This window comes from Drosophila simulans, chromosome 2L (assembly GCF_016746395.2).
Source record: "Drosophila simulans strain w501 chromosome 2L, Prin_Dsim_3.1, whole genome shotgun sequence".
Classification (NCBI taxonomy): domain Eukaryota; kingdom Metazoa; phylum Arthropoda; class Insecta; order Diptera; family Drosophilidae; genus Drosophila; species Drosophila simulans.
In genome coordinates this window covers 13,881,073-13,907,299 of record NC_052520.2, presented here as the reverse complement: position 1 = coordinate 13,907,299, position 26,227 = coordinate 13,881,073, and the positions used below count along the sequence as shown (strand labels likewise).

At 42.1% G+C, this 26,227-nt stretch overlaps 1 protein-coding gene across 3 annotated transcripts in view; it reads right to left on the bottom strand.

The window, feature by feature from the left end:
• LOC6732305 (neuronal acetylcholine receptor subunit alpha-7) overlaps positions 1–26,227 on the bottom strand; it is a 53,956-nt gene that overhangs the window by 10,213 nt on the left and 17,516 nt on the right. For all 3 annotated transcript variants that reach the window (XM_039292057.2, XM_039294270.2, XM_039296454.2), the window contains exons 3-10: positions 21,889–23,018; positions 21,331–21,793; positions 14,946–15,085; positions 7,138–7,473; positions 6,855–6,930; positions 3,362–3,556; positions 2,341–2,427; positions 599–708 (exon numbers count right to left, since the gene is read on the bottom strand). In XM_039292057.2, coding sequence (XP_039147991.1) covers positions 599–708; positions 2,341–2,427; positions 3,362–3,556; positions 6,855–6,930; positions 7,138–7,473; positions 14,946–15,085; positions 21,331–21,793; positions 21,889–22,365 — 1,884 coding nt within the window. In that variant the 5' untranslated portion in view covers positions 22,366–23,018. The remainder of the gene's footprint in view (positions 1–598; positions 709–2,340; positions 2,428–3,361; positions 3,557–6,854; positions 6,931–7,137; positions 7,474–14,945; positions 15,086–21,330; positions 21,794–21,888; positions 23,019–26,227) is intronic.

The following is a 26,227-nucleotide window of genomic DNA, read 5'->3' as shown; positions in this document are numbered from 1 at the left end:
CTATAGTTTTATTTTTAAATATTTGATTGTGACTGATTGGACATATTTTAAAGCTAGTTGCCAAATTGAAAATGAAAAGAAAATGTATCTCATAAAATCCTTTTTTTTTATAATTATGTTTACGAGATGTATGTTTATTTGTTAGGCTTCGTTTTTACAATCAAGGAACACAACACAATTACAACAATTAACTAAACAATGTGAAAATAGCTAACACAAAAACATTTCGCTAGCTAACACATAAGTTATCTTAGCACGGCTCTTTTTCTCTTTTGCAGTGATAAATCATACAAAAAAATGCTAATTCTATGCGACAGTGGCCTCAAACCCGACAGCACAGAGGACTTGGGGGCCTTCCGCCCCACGTCGGCAGGAAAAAGGATATAAGGATATATGGGGCAGGATATGGGAGGTTCCTCTGGAGCTGGCGTTCTGAGGCCACTGGAAACTGGCTGAAGCTATAAATGATGAGTGATGGTCGCTTTTGCAGTTGTTTCTTATTTTGATATTTTTGTTGGTTGGTTGGTTGGAGATAGTTTTTTGGTTGCTGTGGTTGTTTGGAATGGTTGTTTGGTGGGTTGACCTATTTGCAACTTACCCATTCGGACATTTCGTGCGTATCAGCATTTCGATGATGATAATTTAATATTAAAATCGTTGACACAACGGATGAAGCTACCATAAACATTATGCAATTGAAATATGTACCTGTTGGTTGGTTGGGCGTGTTGTCAATATATATATATATGCAAATATTATATATATTTATTATGTTTAGTGTGGGAATATATTGTAATTGTTGTAGTGGTGCACGTGGATTTTGGTTAGTTTCATTGTCATTATTATTATGTTGGATTGGAAGTTGTTGTTGTGTTAGTTCGTTTTGGGGTAACGCATATTTCAAAGTTCAGATTTATTCATTGTGTATGGTTTCGTTTCGTTTATACGCATTTTGTGTGCACATATCATTTTTGCGGAGGGTACACAGTTGTTTGAAAGAAAGAAAAAGGCAAGAAATATGTACAAAATATTTTAGTTAGTACATTAAATGCAAAAAATTGTCGTTTTGTTAGCTTCTTAATCGTTCTGTTTTTAACAGGCATAGCAAATGTTATTTTCAGGAAAAATACATATAGATTTATATTCTGTTTTTATTCACACACACACGAGGTTAACTTTAGCTTGTATACTTTAGACATAGGTTAGGTAAATATAGAAGTTAGACACCAAAAAGTGTACGCCAAGAACGGAATTAGAGAAATTCAACAATATAATTTTAATTTTAATTTTGTTAGCTCTTTTTGAAAGATAAGTATTCGGATTTGAATATTGCTTAATTTTGAAAAACAAAATTATGGAAAAGTGGAAAAAAAATTTAGTTCGGTTGACTATAATTTGATTTTAACTATAGAGTGGGGTTGCTCCTTTTTATTCTTCTCTAAGTAAAAAAAAATGATCTAAAGAACAAACCCAGTAGCCAAGTAAGTAAGATTTGGATTTCTGTCAATATCTAACTAAATACAATGTTTTCAGATTTATGCTCTCTATCAATTTCACTAGGACTTCTTTGGCTGAATTACGGGTATCTTATAGCCGAGACACAAGACATTAACGTTTCTTTTGAATTTTCTGATTATATGCGCTCAAAAAGGAACAACCCAACTGTATTTAAAATTCTGATACCTTGACAACCGAAACTAAAAATAGTTATAACGTGCAAGAAACTCGTTGTCAAATATGTGTGCATTGTTCAAACTAACTCGTGGTTTAATTTATATATAGGTTTTGATCAGCTTTTGGTCTTTAAGGTTCATATAATATAGTGGTTTACAATGTTATTAATTTGTTCTTCGCAAATTTGTTAAGGCTATACAATCTAATTATATGCCCCTCTAGTTATGGTTAATTAGTTTTTCGATCGCTACTTCTTTTTGGAAACATTTATTTTGGTTGCACCAGCACGTATATTTCCTTTAGACTTCAAAGCCAAATATTTGTGTACAACATTTGACTTTGCTGCCAAAGTAAATAACTCAAGACGTTAGCTGTGCTCTCCAAATTCGCTTGGGTTTTTAATTGTGTGTCAAAGTTTTAATATTATAAGATCATCGGATTTTATTCGGATTTTAAAATCATTTTAGAAATGCATGGATATATAGAAAATGAGTATGCAACTGCAACTTTATAGATATTCATAAACGATAGGTATATGAAAGTATTACGGTATAAATGTTAAGTTAATGATTCAAAAGCATAAGTAGGAACAGCGATAACATGATTCAGGTTACATATACGAAAAGCTCTACCATCGACTACTATTGGTAAACAAAATGATCTTACCCAGCAATGGCACCGCATCGGAAGTAGCCGGCATTGTCTCGGCAACCATATTCAGAAACACGGTCAGCGAGAGCAAGATGGTAACACCTAGATATCAGATGGAAAGCTTCGATTAAGTAAAGTAAGTGCATGGAAAATCAAGGCAGTTTCAGATAGTGGCGCAATACTTGTTGTCATTAAGTATTGCATTACATTTTCAGAGTCCATTGTGGTTTCAGTTTTAATTAAAATGTGTTAGCTTCGTTTTTTTAGTTTTGTGTTCCTGGCTAAACCATTTCTCACCATTTCTAACAGTTCTTAAAGTCTGCTTCTCTGACTAATTGTTTTCCAAATCATTTGGAAAGACATGACCCATCATTAACACTGCTTGAGTAGGTGCAACCTACCCAAAAGCTTTTAGTATCATGGACTTTCCAAGTCGCCCTCGCTAGCCATTCAGTTTTGTGTACTCAAGGAGCCGAGTCCTCGGATAGGTCGAGTCCCAACTGATTTTCCGAGCCACTAATGCCATGTCCTGTCGACAGACAGACAGCAGCACACTTTAAGGAGCATTCCTCGACTCGTTGAACACTTTACACAGCTCCCAGCTCCGATGGCGGCATTAAAAGTTCAATAGTTTGCTCACCATCGCTGAGACTGTGGCGTCATCAGCAGGCCCAAACTGGCGGAGTGGGTAACGATGGCCATAATGGATAATGTGCCATGTCAGTCGGTTAGTCAGTCAGTTACCAAGCGAGGAGGCAGCTGGCTGGGGAGCTGTAGCTCATTCTTATCGACACGATTATGAGGGGCTTCTAATTTGAAATTCGCTGCTTTCGCCGCCAACTAGGCTGTCATTATTTAAAAAGTACTTGGCAAATACTTTTCGAGCGGCTCTCAAGCTGTTTGCATGTGTGTTGGCACTTCCCCACGGCTTGTTATGCCCCAGTATTTGCGTTGCGTAAGTGGTTTGAAATTAATGTGGCGCTTGCCTTCGTCCCTCTCCAGTTTGGTGTGCCTCTGGCATCCCAGCCAAACTTACCCAGTGATAATTTTTCACCCGAATCCGGCGGCAGGGTGAATCCGAGCAGGGCCATGGAGGCAATCAGTACACAAGGTATGATCAGGTTGAAGAAATAGTACAGAGTTCGGCGGCGGATGATGATGGCGAAGGTGATGTCTATATAGGGTTCCGGGCAGCAGTTGTAATAGATCTCGTTACGTTTGCCGGGCACACCTGCGGTTGTTCAATTGTAGGGAGAGTGTCATTATGATAAGTTCTCGGTGCGATTAGTCGGTATATAGCATATGTTCTGGTCAGATATGTTGTATCTGTGGCAGTTTTTACTTGTCACTCGGGCTGAGCATCTTGTTTTGAGCATATTTCGAGATAGGAGTAAAGTAGGGAGTATGTAGTAGTAGTAGAGCATGGAGAAAGTTGGTAAAAGCGTGTTCGGAACAGAGCAGAGCAGATCAAAGACTAGAGTGGGCTGGTTGAGTGTAATTGAAGCATTATTGCCATTCACAGTTCTTCAATGTGGTACAGATATGAGTGGCTGAGTGGCTGGGAAACGAGTGCAATGTGGGTGGGCATGCCGGGTTGATGTTTGGATCTTGGGTCTGGGGTCGGGGGTTTAAGGGTTTCAGGGTTTGGTTGAGTGTAAACTTAGTTTCGGAAGGAGTTTTATTTGTCTAGGCAACTAATTGTAAGTAAAGTTACATAAGAGCAGAGCAGAGTGGAGTGAAGCCGAGCAATTTACTATGGGGTAAAAGTTCTGATGCACTTTGCTTTCCAAAATGTAAATACGTAGTAGAAAAGTATGTAGAGATAAGAAATCGTTTGTGGGTAGTTCAAGTATGCATATACATGTACAAAATCAAAGTTGAGAGTGAAGTTGTGTAGGCTGAGTTTATTGGCTGTAAATGGAAGGTCCTTAATGTGTCTATAGAATTGTGTGACTTGTACTTATTTTGTCTTTGATCAACCATATTTTCTTGACTAACTATTACCCTTTTGTCACGGTATCGATCTCCTTAAATTATTGGCCAACTGTAGCCAAGGAAACTAAAGCCGCAGCCAAACTAAATAGTTGTCCCTGCTGATTGAAAGATTTCTGGAACTTCTGCTAATCTGCTTTCTGTAAGAAACTTTCTCCTAGAACTCAAAAGCACATCCATTCAAAAACCATGGAACCTTCTACCACGACAACTCCGGTCTCTTCTTAATTGCTTTCCTCCCCCCGCCCATTGCGCGACATGTTCGCAAACATATTTGCAATAAAAACTTTTGGCAAAGCATTTGCCATATGCCCAAAAGAAATGCGGAAAGTACGGAAATAGCTAGTGGCAGTGGTAGACAACAAAATTTCAAGCAAAATTATCTGCTCAACTTACTCCAAGATTACCAAAGGGATTACCAGCGACACAGACTGCGAACAAAATGCCTTGGCAGCGTATTTAAAAATGACCTAGCTACTTTGGGCCTGCCACCCGAAGTTCCCAAACTCCTTCCCACAAACAGTTTACCTCTTATGTCTGGGAGCACTTGGCCAACTCAAAATAATTTGCATAAGCTGGTGGAGAAAAAACCCGCAAATGGGGATAGAAAATAAGGAATGGCCGAAAGGGGGAAACGAAAACAAAAAGCCGGCGAAAAACTTTTGAAAACTCCCGAAAAATTACGCACAGAAAAATAAAACAACCGAGAACAGGAAATAAAAGAGTGCGGAGTTGGCAAATGAAACCCAAATTTGTTGCAAACATTTTTCTTTTGCACTTTTGTGGCCAGTGTTGAGTTGAAAACTTTCTGTGTCTGCAAAAGGCACTAATTCGCAGTGCATGTGTGTAAGTGCGAGAATGCAGAAGTATTTGTCTTTTAATTTCTTAATTGGTTCTGCTGCACGGCTCTAACAGACAGCTAAAGAGCATGGCTCCATCCCTTAACTTATCTATTCAGCTGGCTCGAAGTTTTCCCGGACGGCGGAAAGCTTGAAAAATGAGGGTGTGGCTGGATTTTCAGCTCTCATGGTTTTCAATAGCATGCTGCACTTTGCCCATTGACTGCAAATGTATTTTGACTTTCCTTCACTGAAATCTTTTGGCTTTTGTGCTCTAATTGATTTAGTCCAGTTGAATCCCTCCTCTAATTAAAGCAGCCCATTTAGCCATTTTTAATTTAAGTTAATCTAAATCTAACTTCACTATTGAACGGTGTTTTAATTGTTGAAAACCCGTTTTTAGAAGGACTTCCTAGGAATTAAAGTAATTTTTTAATGTCTTAGAAAAGCGTTTCAAACGAAGGCCTTACTTTAGTCTTGTATAAAATAAAAATAAAACGGAATTTACGTTACATATTTCTAAAAAAATATCTTTCGTTATATAGAGTATGTACAGATTTTGTATAAGCTCTCCAAAAATTTCTCATATATATAATTGTTAGACAAAATGCAAAACGTTTCCAGTAATCTTCATAGCTGTCTCAGTATTTGAAAACAGTTTGTATAAGGTATAAGTAAGCGATTCTATTCAGCATTCAGTTAGATTCTTATCGTTACGCTATCCGCATGCCTTTATCAGCGATCAAGAAAAAGATTCAAATATTCCGGGAAATAAATAATCTAAAGTAAATGCATACAGGGGCCGGGCCTTACCTCTTTATCAGGTTTAAAACTTATTTGGTGCCTGCACTTGGAGTAGCATAAATGGACTCTTATGAGCTCGAATTATGCTAATCCAAGCAGGCTTCTTACACTGAGAGTAAACGAAATGTTTACGCGGCTATTTCGGACTTAAAAGTTAAAGCGCCCAAAGAATTTTTGCGATAGTCTTGTTTGTTGGAGTTTTGTTTTGAAAGTTGAGTGAGTGGGAGAACACTGGATAAGCGTGTGATTTGGGTGGAGTACGAAAGTATTTGAGTACGAGTAATTGGGTGGGATAACAACAGGGTTCATCGAGTGCCTTACTTAATTCCGTATTCATTGACCTCGAAATTGAATGAATTAACCATAGAAAAGTATCAAAAAAGCAGTGATGTAAACCTTCTCATCCCTAAATGATTGAAAGCTGCTTTCAATCACGTATTGATGAGCAACACAGTCGTAGTTTCGAACGGAACGAGTTCGGAACTTTAGTTCGCAGCTTGAACCCTGCTCAAGAGTGAAAGAGAGTAAGTAAGAGATAGATAGAGAGCGAGTACTGCTGAAGTGTACTGGTGTGTGTGTATCTCTGTGTGTTTCTTGCACACGAAGGTATGCTATAAATCAGCCGCAAGGCCAAAACTCCGCGAGGGAGCAGCAGCAGCGAGTCCTTAGCACTTGGCCAATGTCCTTTCGCTGGCGTGGAGTGTTAACTTCCACTTCCACCTCCACACACACTGGAATCGGGAGCATTGCGGAGTAAGATAGTATCTCAATTCTTATGTGATTCTTTCTGCCTGAAGAACGGGGTAGAGACCGCCTGCTCAGAGTCTGAGTTTGGGTGTCGAAGTATGTAGAGAGAGGAAGGTGGTCGCTCCAGGACGACGTTGGCTTACTCACCCAGTAGTTCCCACTCGCCGTTGAGCACGTAACTGCTGATATCACCGCCAGTTTCATCTTGTAATTGTAAATCCAGCTTTTTATACGATATTCGGGGAGAGGGTATAGAATAATGTAAATATCTCACTCGCATTATCAGATCAATGCAGAAAAACGAACCAAGGGGAAATCATAAGGCATAAATACACTCGATTCGAATCGGTCAAGCATAACAACTACGAGTTCTTTTCAGTAAGTTAAGTACTTCCTGGTTGCCCTGCTTGCATGGGTGACTGAACCAAACCTGGAATCCGTCGTAGGTCCAACTGCCGAACTTCATCTCGCACCGCTGGTCGTCGAAGGGGAACCACGTGATGTCGATCTTGCACGTCGACTTGAAGATCCCCGGCGGCACGTACAGGCACGAGCCGTTGTTCCGCACCACCACGTTCGTCTGGTAGGTGCCGTCAAATCCCTCATCCGCACTGTTGTACATCAGCACGTCCGGCTTCCAGATGCGATGCGGCGGGATTCGCAGATCCTTCACTCCGCCATAGTCGGAGGTGTTCCAGCGGAGATTCATATCGTTCCACTCCAGTTTCAACCACACATTAGTGACTAGCAATTGATTTTTCTCGTCCTGCCGGAAGGAAAGAAAAAGAACGGAATGCCCAACAGGAAGTTAATTACACACGTCGCACGAAATCATGTTTTATTAATTAACGCGTAAAAATCGCGGCTACGTATGATGTATTCATAGAGCACAAAGTTCGACTGAGAACTCGCACTGGCTGTTTTTTATAAAGTATTTCCTGCCGCAAAGGATGCCAGCTGCGGTGGGATTTGGTCGGCAGCTCACTCACGTGCGGCAAAAATGGCAATTGAAAAAGCGGATACATCCGCAGCGAGTTGCTTGCACAACCAGCTGCGAGCTGTATTCCTTTCATTTCACTTAAAAGATTAAAACATTAAGCCATGCTTGGTTACATTTTGATAAAATACCGCTTTTTCTTTAATTAATTAATCGGTCAATATACCGTTTCCTAGCAATTCCGTGATATGAACTCTTTCATAAAAATTGTAAAGCATTGTGTTTTGTGGCATTCTAAAATTAAACATATATTATACATTTTTAAAGTGATGCGAATAAAACGGAATCAACAAATTTTCCGTTCACCAGTGGTATGAAAAGTTAATAGTGTTCTTTATAAATAATTAAGCATAAAAATTAGAAAAATTGCATTTCTACTTTAAGCGAACTTTAATCAAGATAGCTGCATATTTTAAATACTTCGTAGCCCACTTTCCCAAGGGATCTAGCCCAATAACCGAATCCGCGCGTTACAGAGAAACCAGACACCGAATCCGCTGCTGCTGCGGCAGCTGCTCCTAAAAAATGCAACTGCTGCGCACAGGGCGTATGTGTAATTTACAATTAAATGCCTGAAATATTCATGGTTCACTCGCTGGGCGCTGTTGCTCACAGGAAAGGAAACAACAAAAAAGGCAGAGTAACAGTGGAAAACTGAAAACAACTGGCGGAACCCAAATCTCTGCTGCCTAACTAACAGAGCGAGGGCCAAGGACCACAGGGATCGGAATGGGCATCGGGTGGGGGACAAAGGACTCGGGATCAGCACTGACTCCGCGTTGGTCGAATGTTTTGTCCGAGCAATTTCCCTTAGTCAGTGTGCAAGTGCAATCACAAAATGGGCTCAAATATGCGACAGGAATGCGGTGCAGATGAAATGGAGCCGCCCGCCCCAGTGGAGATCCAAGTACCCAACCCGCAAGCGGTTTCCAACCAGCATGCTGCCAATATGTTTTCCGACCAAATCGGATCGGATGACGGGGATGGGGGGAGCGAGGGAATGGCGGGATGAAGCCAACAGACCAACAAAATCGAAGCTTGCGGCAAATATAACGTTGTAAAGGAGCGACGTGGCAGGACTTGGTAATATTGCGGGCATAACGCAGTCCAAAAGCAAACATGCAACGTGTCCCTCTGTCCATGTGTGTGTGTGTGAGAGAGCCTGACTAAATATAGCCATTACATTATTGCACTTGACTGCAGCAGAGTCCATTTCGGCCAGCCACCTTTCCCCCGTTCACATGGGCAAACAACATCCCTCCCTCCTGCATACTTATAATTTGCAGTGTACTTTGCGACTGCGACCGCAGCAGACAAACAAATGCCTGACGGTAAAAAGTATGCCATGGTTTTTGCCAGGACGAAAGTGGTTGGATAAAGGGGGGCGGGCGGGCAGGCGGATAAAGGCTCGACTGCGACCTAATAAAATTCCGTTTTCCAAATTGAGTTTCTGATGACGCTCCATAATTTTCACGGCTTACACATTGAGTGCGATTTTGGTTTGACGCCACTAGGATAATTCATTTAGCTGGCCAACGTAATGGAATATACCTCGGTCCTCTTATTTCTAGGTTTACGTGGACCTGCTCTTATTTAAACTCATTCATTTACTTAATTTCAGTAGGAACTGCCTGCTTTTGACAGGACATTGCCTTTCGGGATATATATTCTAACTGTAGTTGTCGGAGCAACTCCTATTTGCAACCCATCCAATTTAAATTTTGAATGCGCATGTTCATTTGGAGTAAAAGCGGTGCACACAATTATAAAACTAACAACCGCAAAACGTGAGAGCGCGAAAAATATAATTAAAAACGCAAACAAAACGGGAGCTAAAATGAGAAAACTGAAAACATATATATATGTATATCTTAAATAGAGTTTTGCTTGTCAGAACCGTGATACGAACTAAAATTATTTATGACTTGGCTTAAAGCACGGAAACTAAAGCCAATTTAAAAGGAAACCAAGCTTCTTGAATATATCTCATGAACTTAAGAAAGTTAGTTTAAAAATCTACTGTGTACTGTGTATCTTTGGTTGGCGCTTCCAATTGCTTTTGATGCATCCTTAAGGGAAAAAGGACAAGGTTTTGAAGCATGTGTGCAGTTTTTTGTGTGGTTCCTAGTGCAGCAGCCTCACAAGAAAAGCCCATGTATAAATGAAGCTTATTCGCATTCAAATAGTGTGCGTATGTATGAATGTGTATGTCTACTAAGGGCGGCGAGGAAAAATATATATAAATAAATGGCGGCTACGGGCGGCAGTTGTTGAATTTTAAATGAGCAAAAAAGCAAACGGCAAAATTATTACAGCCCAGAGTTTTTATTTCCCCCCCACAGCCTTCGGCCGGGCCAAAGACAAGTTTTGGTATGCGGAAATTTGCATATGTGCGCCGCAAATACATATTCTCGCAAAGCACTGACACACACGCAGAGGCGGTTCATTGACATGGCAGGCCAACAACGTTCGGGGAATTTAAAAAACAGTAAGCCAACTTGAAGCCGACTGAAAGTGTAGCATAAAACGCGGCGCGCGGTCTCCACGCACACCACCACCATGCATGTGCACACATACAGGCGCAGGCCTAGTTTCGCATTGTGTCCTGTATGCATAAAAAATGGCTGGCCCATCTCGACTTCATTACTCATTTTCCGCTGATATCCGTTGATATGCAACCCACTCCATCCGTCGTCCTGCGTCTACTTAATCACTTCCTCCGTCCCAACACGCCGCCAGATCCTTGGCCTGCGTCTTGGCCCTTATCTAGGCCCTCTTTGCCGCCACTGTCTTTCTCCCACTGATGCCAATTAATCTGCGCCTCGCTTTGTCTGCTCCTTTTTAATTAATGCGCCTGGGAGTTGTTTTATTTGTACTTTCACCGCCTTTCGCCAGCCCTTAATTTCACCTCCTTGTTCTGCCTGCTCGGCTTGCCGTGGCTTGTCCTGAAAGTCAACTTCTTTTTGTATCCTGTTTTGCCCTGGCCTGTTTTTCACTTTCTTTTTTCATTTGTCTTTTGCCGAGCATAGTTCTCAATAATCCCCTTCCATTTGTCATGCTGGCTGATTGTGCTGAACGGCGAAAGCATGCTTATTGGCTTACTCGCAGCCTTGTTTCCAATTTGACTTACTTAAGAAAGGATTCGATTTTGGCATCAGTGGAATTCCTGCAAACTATGCATTACTCTTTTTGAGTTCATAGGGCTCTCAATAAAAATCGAGAGCCTTAAGATCGCGAAGATGTTACTTCTTTAATTTAATTAAAAAACCTGTTTCATTTCTTCCATTGAATGTTGCATTTTAAAATCGTTAAGTGGTTTCGTGGTTTATGGTTCTCCATATTTACTTAAATACCCACCCAGCATTCAATACACTACGGCATGGAGATTCCTTTCACTCGGCGCATTTAATTAAAAAACACTTCAATATTCATTTCTTCCGCTGGGAAAATAATTGGAACTGATTTTAACAGAGCTCTTTTATTTTATTTGGGGTAACAAGAGCGATCCTTGGGCCTTCCAAAATGCAATTAAATTGCAATGTTTGTATAATTCCGCGGAGTTAACTGTTCTCCCTTGAGCAAACACACTCGAATGTTCATAGTGAAAAGTGTTTGAATGATATTTTTAAAAAGTGAAGAGCAGAAATACATATGTGTGGGTCGTTTTAAAGTGCCTTTTTCATCAGAAAATTTATTTTTTAAACAGCTTAAATGTTTTTCTGTGCGGTGCTCTTACGTCTGTTACTTAATGTAGAGAAATCCTCAATTTATAACAATTAAATTGAAAAGCACAGCTCAAGTACAGTTGCGTTAGCAGGGGGTCAAAGTGCTGTCCCAATTCATGCTAAACACATACCCTAACAAGCCACAAGCCATTGAGCAATCCTCTGGACGGGACAGCCATCCTGCCATCCTTTACATCTATTTATGTGTGCCTGTGACGTTGTGCTCATTTGACAAAATCGTATCTGCACAGACGAACGGGAACGGGAACGGCTTGGAGAATGATTCGCAGGACACACAGGCACATGGATCTCCGTCTCAGTCACTTGCACAGGGAACAACATCAATCAAAGTGAAAGTGAGTGGAGTCGCCCATCCTCAGCGCTCAAAAAATCCCCATCCCAGCCGAAAATGCATTGAAAGCATTTGCGAAAGTATGCCAAGCATGTCCATAACCATCTATGCACATGGGAAACCTGTTTATGCTGTTTATGCCGATGGAAAACTCGCAGACCAGCAACGTGCAACCAGCGAGCATTGATGGCCAGTGTGTTGCCGTGCTGGGCCAGGAATAGAAAACCGCTGGCAAGTGTTGCACGAAGGTATTCTAATTTCGTTGCACACACAGCGGAGCGCATAACAAAGGGAAAGCTCTTCCGCACACTTATAGAAACTCATGACTGAGGGAAATGCAATTTGCAGCGTCAAAATTGCCGACAGGAAGTGAGAAGGTAAGACGGTGAGGTAAAATGGCATTGTCCTTTCCCCCGAGGACAGGTGACCTCCGGGAAAAGCAATTATGACCTGTGCTTTACATAAATCAAATGGGCATGAGAACCATATTACACCGAAAGGACTGCCATTGTTTGCACGGCCGTGTGATTAGAGTCCTTCGGAGAGCCAGCTGGCGAAGGAGCTGTTGACATTGCCTGATAAGTGAAATTGATGAAAGGATGAAAGTGGGTGAAGCGACCCCAGTGTATCCATTTTTCCCTTTGTTCCTTGCCACACCGAGTGCAGCACTTTCCATTGCAATTCTGGCATCGCTGTTGTTGCTGCAAAATCCCTGCCAGGTGCTTAATCTTTAAATTGCTCGGATGCCCAGCTGGAGAAGGCAAAAAAAAAATATGCAAATGCCAGTGCAGCCACTGCATTTAACAGTTAAAATATTGCCACCGACGAACGCTGGCGTATTCTCGGCGGACAACTAATGGCCCTGCCGACCTGCAACTGGCAGAAAAATCGTTTACTTGACACAAAAAGTGCTCTACTTATGGCGAAAATGTATTTTTACCATTCAACGCAATTCTCTTTGCAACGATTGATTGAACAGATGGCACTTTCCATTTTTGAAATTCACCTTACAATTTAATATTGGTCACGATGAAATAAGCTCTTTAAGATGATCCTTAAATTCTTCGTTTATTTAAATAAAGAATTTCCAGATATAAGAATGAGTACGAACTTTCCATGCAACACATAACGAGATTGCCAATTGAAACGGCGTGTGGCAGGAGAGTAATATCCTTTATTATCGCACCATATGCAACTAATTTCCTTACGATTACGATTCCCCGCGAGGCATTAACAACTTTTGATTGCCGTGACATCTAAGCGGGGCACTAACAGTGCGCAATAAAAGTTTGAGTACACCACTGGGCTCATAAACCCTAGTTTGGCATCCAAAGGTGGTAACGGCCGTCAATCCCTCTCATTTTACCCGAATGACCCGATTTTGGTTTTTATGCCCGGAGCACCGCGTCGAGCTCCCAGTTCCCAGTAATTGCCGCATTTCTGCTGCCTTCGCTGCTGGATTTCAGCTGCGTTTCGAGTGTGCGTGCTGCAGTTTTTACTGCCACCCAGAAGCGGCTACAAACAACGACCGCCAGCGCATTGTGCCCATTCGTTCTGTTCTTTCAACTTCATTTTGCACCAGCAGCAACTCGCACTTCATTGCTTTGCCCACGCCCCCAGCCCCCACCATTCAGCAGGAACTTCAGAAACACCCCTCGCCTGCCCGCGGGCTTATATGTTTTGGCACAAGGTGTGAAAAGCACATGTGCAAATTTTATTTATTCATTTTATTTGCGTGCCAAGTGTGTACGGGTGTATTTTATTGTAAATGCACGGCACGAAATCGGGAAAGGATTTAAGAGTGTAGATGTTGTGAAGAACTCGTTGCTTGACTATGTTATTTCAGTTATCAGGATGATAAGTAAGTAGTACTAATGATATTTTTCCTTTTCGAATTTCAGAAATATTATTTTGTTAACCACTCCTATTTTCTCTCGGTGTACTCTGCATCGCCTTTCACTGTTTGCCTTTGTGTGAGTGTATTTGTTTGTATGTGCGACTTTTAGCGCGTCACTGAATGCGCAGTTTTCTAGCGTCTGGAATCGTTTTCGCTTTTACTTTTTCATTTTTTTTTCTGAACCAGCCATATATGCCAGCAGCAACTTTTCTGCGTTGCTGTTTTTGCTTTTCATGCCTCATGTGTGAGTGCCTTTTGTTTGTGCGCTCCATTTTGCTGAATCCCAACTTTATGCGGGACACTGGGTTCTTTGCCTCGCTCAGGATCTGGTCCTGGCTCCGTGGCACTGGCTCCTGGCTCCTGGCACCGTGGGGATGGCCAAACAAACAAGCCGCACATACGGACAAATGCAATGCAAATCTAATATGAATTGAGGTTGTCTCACTAACAAAGGCAAACGCCTCGCGTCGCCTTTTCCGACAGTTTGCACCTTATTCGCTCGCCAGTTCTTTCTCTAGATTCCTGCCTGACTTTTCACCCCCATACGCAATTGTAAGTTGGGGCAAAGTTTTCGCAACTGATGAATGCAGAACGAGCAAGCGACCGACCGAACGACAGACAGACCCACCGCCCTTTCCAAAGGTGAAAATGAGTCAAACGGCGCACATGCCACATGACGTTGCATGTAATTTGCTCGACACTGTCAGTCAGCCAGGATATGTGTGTGTCCTGTCTGCAAATAGGCCAGAGGAACGTGGGAAGGGGTTGCGGGGGGGCAGCTGCCATTCAAGGAACACCCAACAGGCAACAGGACACACACACTCACACCATCACATGTGTGTGTGTGTGCCCTGCTCTCTGGCAAATAATTAAAATTTCACTTTCTTGGCAATTCACTTTTTACCCAAGCACCAAATTGTGTCATCAGGGATTCTTTTTTTCACCTGCCTACTTTAAGGCGCCCATTCAAAAGGAAAAGCAGGAAAAAACCGGTGAAACCGAAAGTTCCTTGCTGACACAAGGCTGGCGGTAATTAAAACAGGAAATTAAAGGAATGCTTTTAATTTCGTGTTCTTAGTCACAGCGAAATACAGTGTGGTTCTTGAACTTTCAGCTTGCGGTATTTCAGCCTATTTAATATAGTCAATTGCGAATGAATATCTCGTATAGTTTAAACATAATAATCTATATCTATGTATATATCTATCTATATATCTATGTTTTATAAGCTTAACAATAGGATATATTAAATGCATCTACTACTTACCACATCGATAATTTGCATTAAAGTTAAACCAAAGCTTAATTGTAACGGGTCCGATTCATTGAGAACGGGACGTTCTAGTGTATTATAAGGATCCAAAAGATCGTGTAACAGTCTCTTTTCATGATATCCTGCTAGGCAAACTGCAAGTAGATAAAGTTCGGATTAGTGCATACAAGACGGTCGACAAAGTTGGCTAAGAGTGCTGCAACTGCTTGCTCTTTCGCAGAAGCACCGCAAATCAACATCGATAATTCGGCAAATGGGTTTGCTGGAAGGGGAAGGGGGTTCTCGAGTGAGACAACAACTAAAATTTATTGATATGCAAAAGTTTACGAGTTTCTGGCTTCTGCAAGTTGGTTTCGCCTGCCACTTGGACTTGGCCTGTGGAGGGGGCGGTGATGACGGCGTGCAGGACCTGTTTGGGATGCGGGTCCTGCAGTCGGCGTCGGATTGGAAAGGCAACAGAGAAAGGAGTTCGAAAGGATGGCAGAAGAAAAGTTTTTGTGCTCCGCTCTGCCAACACACATATGTCTTTCGCAGTCGCAAACAGTGTGTTTGTGTGCAGGGACGAGACCATTGTTCTCTGGCAGGCGAATAACAAAAGGAAACTTTTATTGAGCAAAAGTTTTTCACATACAAATTTTCTTGTTACGTTTTTTCCCCAGCGATAATAGATTGCCTCATCTACACACACACACACACACACAGTCAAACAAATGCAGGGACGAACATATTCGCATCGTTATCGTGGAATTATTTATGCATGAATGTGGGCAGCAGAAGAAACTACAAAAGAAACTAGATGATGTGGAAGGAGGAATCCTGGCAGCCCGCCTGCTCTTTGCCTCTCAATTTGATAATTTCTTAAGAGTTTTCCTCCAGTTTTTCCCAGCACACTCCCTTTTTTCCCCTGCAGAATCTCTATAAGCAGACAGTAAGTAGCGATAAGTTGCGGATTTATTGAGTTGATTGAGAATGCAGTTCGTGTGGCAACGGCGAAAATAATCTGGGAAAATTGCCATTGATTAGGTTCTTGAAAAGTGCATTAATACCAGATTGATGAGCAATGCAGCATGTCCCCTGAATGCGAAGTGTTCGGTAATTAAATTCTCGAATAATTCAATCTGGTGCTTTTCATTGTCTGCAACGATAGTTGAAATTCTGTTGTACGCAAAAAACTTTTCACTTTCCACCGAGCTTAGTGCGCTTAACCCAAAAGATTTGCATACGAAATGAACAACGTTTAGAAATTATGCACATGAATTTTTTAGTTTTAATTTGTCTTTAGTCCTGTTCTGGTCCCAGTGTTTCAGCTGGCTTTCTTCTGGCCCAGCCACTTTCTCTGCCGTTTTTGCATATTTCATTCGCTTTTCACGCGCTCTCTCTTCCTTGTTCATTTAATATTAAAACGAAATGACGAGCCTGCAGGCCAAGAGAAAAGCCGAGAGCAACCAAATGAAGGAAGAACTGCAGCTAACGAGCACAGTACGGGCCAGGCCAACAATGAGTGTGGGTGGGTTGGTAGGTTGGCAGGTTGGCAAGTTGGCAAGTTGGATAGGGCAGCAGTTAGGCCTTTAAGGCAAAGCATTGACACCAGCCAACTCGGGGAGTGGGCCTAGAACAAAGCAACCGAGGCTCAGAAGGCACAAAAACAGCAGGACAACAGCGAAAAAAAGAGGCCAACGTCTGATGAAGTGTCAAAATGAATGTGATAATAAAGCAAATATGAGGGCCTGCCAGCGATCCTGAGTATCGGCCAGCCATTGTGGACTGGCACAAAGGCGACTTTGCCGACTTTTGCGACTTTTGACTGCGACATCACGAGCCGAGACTTTTGTTTCTATTCACTTTTGTTGCCAGACCATCAAAAACATAGATACAACGAGCAGAATGTAAACTATGTGCCTAAAATGTAAGCTGAAAAAAACAAACGATAAGTTGGAAACCTAATTAAAGATTAACGAGCCTGAAGGACCACTAATTTCAAATAGCCAACCAAGAAGTCGAAAAAATACCTTTCTAAGCTACATTTTTTCAATCAAGAAATAACTAACTGAAAATAACTTCAGTAAATAGTAGTTTTAGAGCTCGGTAATTAACAACTCTGAGAGGAATATGTACAGTCATTAACTATCCATTTTTGAGTCGTTAACTTTTCGCCAAGTCATCTTTAAATTTGGCCTTCTTCTCCTTACTCCCCATTTTCCCTACAGTCTGCGGCCATTTCGAAATGCCTTTTCAATGGCTGCACTTCCGTTTCGCTATTTTCCCTATTTTTTGGTTGATGCCACCGTTGTTGTTGTTATTGTCCGTTGGCAGGCCGCATAAAATTGCAATTTTATTGCAGTGGAGCATGAAAAAGTAATTGCTATTTCACAAAGCCAAACCAAGTCGTTGGCCAGGGAGACAGGGTGAGATGAAGTGCGCGGGGCAGACAGCGCGAGGAAGTGCGGCAACAGCTGCAAGGATAGCGGGCTGCAAGGACCTCCAACGCGGGGCACACTCGTGCGGCCCAATTTAATGTGGCAAATAAAAAGCAACCGAAATTGGTTAGAAAATGCAGCTGCCTACGGAACACACGCCGCCACAACAGCCATAATAACGACAGCGAATTTGGCCAATGCTCCTCAGAAACGAAAGTAGGACCGAAAAATAAGAAGTTCGCCTAAAAGGACGCGCCTGTGGGTTGATTTTCAAAAATAGCCTTTTCATACCCTGGCATAATGTTGAAAACCATGAGAATAAAGAAATATAATAATTAAGCAAGTGGATTTTATATGTATATTATTATTATATTTTTTGAAAATAATAAACTTGTTAGCTTCTTTCCCGGTTCATATTGCATACGCTCTGTAGAAAAAAAATCCTTTGCTCAGCTCTAAGGTTCATCTATTTTTCTCGGCTTGGACGCAGGACCTGAGCTAAGTGTAGAGAGATGTCAGAGATATTCCGACTCGCGCTATCCGCCGATATTAAAAATTGAAAGCAAAATGAAAACTGACGGGGCGCCAAACCACTTAAGCTTCCAAAACCGATACAGGATAGGGTGGGGTCGGTGGTGGAGGAGGCGACAGTGATGAAGCTTGATGGCTGTCTGTTCAGAAGGGTGAACACTGTACAGGCAGTCCCAGGGCAGGCCACCTGCTAATGGCTGCGGGGGAGGACGTGGACAAGGATTTGCGCAGGACGATGAAGGGCTTTGGGAAACAAGAAAGAGCTCAGAAGCGAGCATTTTAATAGCGCCAAGGTGACGCTTAACCATTCAAAGCTTAATTTATGCAATAAAAATTCCAGCACTAACACCCGCCCCTTCGGAATACCCCCCTCAATTCAACCCCCCCACACACACACACATACAGTTGCGCTTAATTGGATGGAGCTTGGGAGCTGGGAAAGCATTTAATTGCTTATGACTTTCTTGTTTTCCTTTTTCCTGTTTCTTTTTTAGGGCCACGGATGGGGCAGAAAGAGTAACCTGAGACGAGAGTAGCCTTAAAAATGGAAACAAATCGATAGATTGCTTTGTAAGGGAATATAACAGAGAGGAGAGCAGAAGATCAAATAAAATTGTGATCCTTTAAAGTATATAAAATAAAAGTTATAAAATATAACATCTTAAAAGAATTCAAAGTATTCTGCTACTTTTTCCCAGTAAAAACAGTAACTGGCATTTTCAGAACTCCCCTGACAGCGCCATCAATCAAACTGCCTTGTGTCCACTATTGAAAATTATGAATGCTATCACATTTAATGATTGATTTTAGGCCAGCCATCCCCATACTTTCGCTCCTGCTCACGTTTGATCCTTTGTGATGTTGGCTGGATATGGGTAGGGGATTATTTGTGCCTGGCTGATGGGCTCATCATCTGTCCCAGCCGCATGTGTGCGATGCTCTGGGCCTGGATGGGATCCATAATGCAAATGGCAGGCATGACATTGGGTTTTTCTTTCTTGTACAACCCTTTAGCTAATGATGGAATGGAATTTGTGACATTTATCGTATAGATTGATAGAGCTGAGTGGGAGTTGACATTCAGCGAAAATTCCTGAATAATGCATGTCGTTGTGGGTGGAAAGAAGTTATAATCAGGCAGGGAATAGTATGTTTGCCTATGATGGAAGAAGAATATCTCACACAACGATAGAACACCGTTGTTATCAATCAGGTAAACTAACCACTTTTCCTTAAAGCGTGAACTTAAATTTGATGGAAGCAGTGTAAGCTGCCTTGCTGTTGGCCTAAATACAAATTAATGCCATCATCGCATGTTAGCGGCAAAAGACAAGGAATTAAACAATAGGGGGCTGTCAGATGCGAAGAGTCCTGAAGTCTTGAAGCATGCCAAAAGCCTTTCGGTAGCAATAAATGTCATACTTACAGGACATGACCAGGCAACGTAGAAAGGGCACTTGGCTGGCCGACGGGGCGTATGAACGATGTCATAGGGCAAGCGCATACTCGACACACTTATGAATACAGTAACAAGTAAAGCCGCACACACTTACAGCTGCTGTAAGCAACGTTGACGTTGTGCAAAGTTTAAATCTGATTAGCGATGGCAGCCAGAAGAAAGGCGGTAGAAACGTGTGGCGAGAAGGATGTGGTGGTGGAGGAGGGGAGCAGTACAATATGCCCGGGCGGAAACGGAAGTGCTGCCATAAAATCATAAACATGCACACGCATGTGGGCAAACGGCAATTGTTGTTGAAACTGCTGCTGTTTCTGTTGCTGCCACGGCTGTTGGTGTTGCATGAAACATGAACTCAAAGCCAAAGCGACAGGACAGACACAAAAAACGAAACGGAATAACGACTTCGACTGCAGACACAGAAGTTGGCCCAGCAAACACACACATGGCTTAAATTTATGAATACAGTGGTTCGATGAAATTTAATGCTCTCTCTTACTTCACTATAATACAGTGAAACTTTAATGCAAATAGCAATATCGTTTAACAAATTACTTGTAAAACAATTTTCACAGTCATAATAAATCTCAAATGAAAGTAAATATGCTATTTCAGATGTCATGTACTTTTCGTAGATGAGTAATTTAATATAAAATAAATAAATAAAATGACAAAATGAGTTTGCAAAATTGAATTCACCATTAAAACCTTTCATTATTAAAACACGGGAATCTAGTTTAATACTGCCTTTTTACCACCTGCACCACCGTTGAACGTGTGTACTTATTTAAGCTTTCATTGCCTGGCACGCCAACCACGACACGCGAATGCGACTTAGTCCGCGGCAGCCTGAAACATTGGCAACACTTTCCATCTTGTGTTTCTGCTGCTCCAGCCCATATGGGCAGCCATTAATAACCCCAATATGTGTAAGTGGCAGTGGAGCCATCTCCTTGCCACCATCTTCAGGTGGGGATTTTCTTTTTTTCATTTTATGCCGCTAATGGAACGGCAGGCATTTGAGCTGCTAACCAAACTTAGTCCTTGTCTCGTTGGAATATTGTTGTCGTGGCAAAGAATTTTTAAGCTTTTAGTGCAGCGCAGTAAGGACAGAAAAAATGCCATTACACAAGATTTTCGAAGCCCCTTGCCGCAACCACTTGATATGGGAAATTTCTGTGCAGCAAGCGTTTCAACAAGCATTTGTTGAAAGTATTTATGGCATTGCAACTTTTCGGCACAGCATCAGCCACACATTGTTCGACATGACTTTGCTTTGCTTAGTTTCTGGCAAATAGTTTTTGTGCCGGAAAATGTGGGTCAGCTGAAGCGAGCAATTTAGTATAATTAACCAATAAATACCACACTGTGCGGGAGTTTCATGCGATGATACATGCTCAACGCAACCGTTTAAGTTTCGAGGAAGTGCCAATTAAAAACTAAAAACTGAAAGCTTCTCAATTACAGACATAAAATGGTTTATCCTTCAATAGGGCTCGTTCAGGTGCATCCGAGTCAAGAGCGTTTATGCAACATGCCCTTTGAAGGACCTCAACTGCGGCCTGCCACGCGTTAGCCACGAACAAGGACTAAGGACTTCTCAAGTGGGGGCGACGGAAGAAAAGAAAGAAAATAACCTTAGGCGCAGACGCCTTCAAGTGGCATAGACCGGTCTGAGATGGCTGTTGTTGCCTCACTTGAGGCTGTCGTAAATGTCACAACTGGCAAACAACAATGACATCAACAAGGGGCAACACAACGACAACTCCGGCCCACAAAATACTCGCATCCCACTCGTGAGTGGTTTTATGTGTCAAAGTGACAATATGTTGCCGGCGTGCATTATGTTGCTGCTGCTGCCACTGCCACAATGCGGCAAACAATGCGCCATGTGCGGCAACTGTTGCTTGCTGTCGATGTTGTTGATATGGTTGATGTTGCATGCAGCACTCGAGATAATTTAAATGGCACTCACCTTTAGCAGATAAATTCAAATATATCAATAAAAATATCCATGAGTGTTTATTAAGTCCGTTTATAATTTGCGTGCTGCTGCTGTGGCTGCTGTTGCCGCTGTTGCTGCTGCTACTGCTGCTGCTGCTGTTGCTGCTCCTCAGTTGCGCCGCAAAGCTGCCTAAATAGGAAATGAAGGCGGTGGTGCTCGCTGTGATCCTTCTGAACAGTAGCACCGATCGCTGTTGCACGTGGAGTTGCCACTGTTGCAGCGACACGAGCAGCACCTGCAGCACATGCAACACCCAGGCGAATGTGGCCGTGGAAACTCTGTCATGACTCGATATCGGAATGCTGAACTCATTGTCGCTGGCTCGACATTGCATGTAGGTGGCTGTCGGACAGCTGGTTGTTGCTGCTGGTGTGCTGTAGGTGTCCGTGGATTTGCGCGTTTTGAAGGGAGGCATGCTAAGTTGCTGTTGTTTCTGCAATTAAAGGAAGGCGATATTAAAGTGCTGAGTGTGCAATTCCTGTCTACATTTGTATATATTTAGTTAGATATGATGTTATTGATGTTTACCTTGATATCTGCTTCGTTTGGGGTTGCTGGTTTTCTTTTTCGTCGGCGACGCAATCGTTGTCGCTTGCGTGCACACAGTCTTATGTTTGTTGGTTGTTGGGTTGTTGCTTCATCGCCGGCAGCAGTTGCTGCGGCTGTCTTTGGCGACAACATGTTGCTGCTGTCTAGCTGTTGCAGATGCGGCTGCTGGTCATTGCTTCTACCGTGGGTGGCTACATCCTCGTCCTTCGATGCTGGCTCCTGTTGCTGGCTATTGTGCTGCTCGCTTGCAATGTTGCTGTGGTGTTTTGTACTTAAGCTCCTTGGTTGCAGTGTTGTGAGTTGCTGGTTGTGCCTCTTGTTGCTGCTTTTGCACGCGCTGCTGGTGGTTCTTGTGCTGCCACTGCTGCTGATGTTGCTGCTGCAGTGCGCTAATCTTACTGCCAGCCACAGCTCATCATCGTCAACTTCAGTCAGTTTCAGTTGTGCATTTTTCATAGTCTCTTTCGGTGTTGGTTGTTGCCAGCGGATATGTTGTCTGCTCTCTACTAGATTACAATAATATAATTTTCGGTTTTGTCGGCCTTATCCAGCTGCTGCAGCTTTCATTGTTCTGTGTGGGGTTTTTTTTAGTTCCCTTTTTAGCTGTGTGCCTGGGCTGCCCTTAATACCTACTAATCTTACGAAATTCTCACCGCCTTTTCACGATTTCCCTTTATATCAATATGGCAAGTATATGCTTTATTGTTTGCAACGTTTTCATGTCTTTCTTTTGTCTTCTTATTTTCTTTACAACCCGAAGAGCGTTTTTCTATTATTTTTATGCGTTTTCCTACAATAAAAGTTTATACCACAACTTTTTTCTCGTTTCTGGGCTTGCTTCATGCTTCATTCATCCAATTTTCATAACTTTATTCCGCTGTTAATGTTCCTTTTTGCCTTTTCTCCCTCATTTGTTCGTGGTCTCCGATTTTGTATAGTAGTTGCTATATTATTCTAGATTTCGTATTGTTTTGCTATAAATGTTGAGCTACTCAATTGTTAGTTCTCCTAATGCAATCCGTTGCAGTTGTATATGGCAGTGCTTTGTAGCATTTGGTTTCTATTGATTTACTTGACTTCTTCCTTATTTGTGAATGCAAAAGTGGTGGCTGTAAGGAAAAGATACAATTTCTTAGTTAATAATATTTCAAAACCAGAAAGATACTTTTGTTATACTAAGCTAAGCGCAGCACTTTAATTTCATCTCATTCAACATAGCACTTAACACACTTTCAATATTAATCCAAAGCCAATCGCCATTACCGAAACAACCTTAATCTGCATTATAGTTGCTTTTTCAAGTACTTGCATTATAAATTTACCCTGTGGCATCTGCCATTCCAATTTGGCTAAATCAAGCTTCTCAGATTCCGGCCCAATGACCCATTCAGTAACCCCAGGCAATAACCTACGACGTTGCATTTGACCACAAAGGAAACTACGACATGCACAATTTTCGATAGAAAGCTGAGAGCTCTCTAAGCAATTGCCCAAATTTTAGTTTCAATTACTCAAACTAATTAGTTTTGCTAAAACAATAAACCCTAAACATTTTGCATGCTAATCACTCCTAAGAATTTGCGCATCTGTCAGCTGGGATGTCAGAATGTGGCAAGAAGATCCTGGATGGCCGAAAGGCCTACTCTATGCCAAATGCGAACACTAAGTTGCAGTTGCTCCCGCACTACCGCACTCCCGCAGGACTTTCAATTCCTGCCCAACTCGCACTGGTAGTCTCAATAAATAATGCGTATGCAAAACGATAAGCACACAAGGGTCCCAGTGTCCTGGCAAATGGCCGAGCAGGAATTGAAGCCACTGCAGGATGCGAAATGCAAATGCCACAACGGAAGGCCTTCGGGCAGGAACGGAATGAGAACGAGAACGAGAACAGAACAGAACCATTCCTGACGTTGATGGACGTGTGCGGGACATTTATGGCATGTCCTGTTAAGCAGGACTCCTGCAGATCAGAGCGGCTTTGCTGGGAACGGACCATGGAGCTTATGCATATTTATGCCACAAGTTGTTACAATCTCCCAATAGTTTGCAACCAAAAGTTTTTGAATACGAAAAGACAATCAAACTTTGACCACACAATTACTTTGAACAGATCTCTGGCATAATCCGACTGGTTGGAATCTATTGCCACTTCCCCCCAGCAGTCTGAATGTCAATTCGTTTTTTAATTTTTTTGAAATGCCAACCGGTTTTTGGTAGCATCTTTGAAAAAAAAATAACTGAAAAAGAAATGTGCCCGGCTGTCGGGGAGGAAAACAATAAATGCATAAAATAGAAATGTCAACAAGCAGTCTCTCTTCTGTCAAAGTTCAGTTTTGCAACTGTCAGTGGAATTTGAATTGAAAGAAATGGAAATAGCTTCCGTTTGGAACGAAGGGAGTTTTTTGGCTCTGACATGTAGTGGGAAACATTGTTTTGCATCTAAAACGCTGTCAGCGACACACAAACATCACAACACTTTTTCATTCTTATTGTCAGCTCTAAATATTCGTTACGAAAATATTTCATAGTCAAAGGAGTGCCAAATAGCAATGCTACGAAGTCTGGTTAGTGTGATTGTTATATATTTTCCTAACTTTCAATCCTTACTAAACAAGCAACGTATAATTGATTAGTTTAGAGAGTATTAATACAATGTCAACATTCTTTGATCTCTCACCACAAAGGTAACATTTAGTATTAAAAGATAAAGCTATTTTCATCCAATTTTAAATCGTATTCTTGTATTTAGCAACTTTTAAATTTTGGGCCTGCTCTTACCACATTCGCGATGCATTTTTTTTAGTAAAATCCCAAAAGGCCAGGAGTGACAAAGAAGTTTCGGGGAAATTGTTTCCGCCGGCGAAGAAATCTTTTCGCTAAAATATCCCGCTGTGGGCACTCAAAACAGCATTTAAACTGCAATTGAACCTGTCCGGATGGGAAGCGTCCAAATGGCGTGCACAAAACGATGATGCGGGAGACAGGGGACAGCTGCTTGCGGCAGAGACGAGCTGCAACTTGCAGCTTGCAACAGTTGGTGGCGCGATGTAGTGGCATTTAATGGGTCACTTGGCTTGGGGCGTCAGCATAACAACGGCGATGGCGATGCCACTCAAATATTTAGCTGTCCGATGGCAGGTGCAGGAATGGCCCCGAAAAGCAGGCAGCACTTTATTTCTTGGCCGCGTGCCCATTGGCAAATATTGCGCATACGTACCGTGGACAAATGCCGAAAAGGTATCGCTTTTATTGCAATCGCTGTGAAATATTCGAAGAGTTTGCGGTCGTCTAATCAGCTGAAGTGGCAGACCGCAGAATTTTCAGCCCTCTTCTCGTATTTGCCCACTTCACCCAGCCAGCCGTATTGATGTATGAAATTTTGTGAAATTTATGCGATGGTCGTCGCATAAAATGAACGACCAGCTCACCAGACACGAATCCTGGGCAGTGGGCAATGGGTTGTGGAGGACCGGAATGGGCATGGGGATGTGGATTGGGAGGTGGATGGTGGACGGGGAAGAATGGCAACTGTTGGCGTCGCATTGCAGATGAAACCATTTTTTCGGACTCCAGAGACTTTTCCGTTTGGCGCGTGAGCAAATTAATTTTCAGCGCACAGAGCAAAAAATGGTTTTTGCATGATGAACGGAGTAGGGGGCTAGAGATGGAAATGGGCAAACTGCATGGTGTAAATGATAGCCAACCCTTGGTGTGGTCGCCACTCGCCACTTTTCCCTCACACAGCTGGCTCAATGAATTATGAATTCGGTTGGCAAAAAGTGGAAATTGTTTTTCTTTTTCATTTTTCCCAGGCCGACTCTTTCTCTCGACCGGTTTTTATTTTGCGGCTTGCAAAAAGAATTATGTGCTGAATGTTCTTAGCCATGTTACGACCAGACTTTCCTTGGCGGCTTTATTTTCATTTTTGTTGCTGTAGAGTTGGCGAAAACTGGCGACAGTTTCGCAATGCTGGAAAATTAATATTTGTACAAGTGGATTTTCTGTTATATTTATCTGTTTTTCCTATTTTGGCTTCCAGCTAGCAGCGAAAAGTTGATGACAAACTGCAGGAATTTTGGAAGGGATAAGGAGAAAGTGTGCTGAAGTTGTTTCTTTTGAATGTGACAAGAATTTAGTAAGTCCATTTAAAAATATTCTTTTGTTCGCATAGGTTACTCGCGTACGAGAAGTTTTTATCTTCGAGCTTAATGAACTTTGTAATTGTCTAACTAACATCCCTATCTATAAGTTGCTAGTTATAAATATTTTTAAATATTTTTTTTGTTCTTGAACATTAGGTGTTCTAAAAATACAT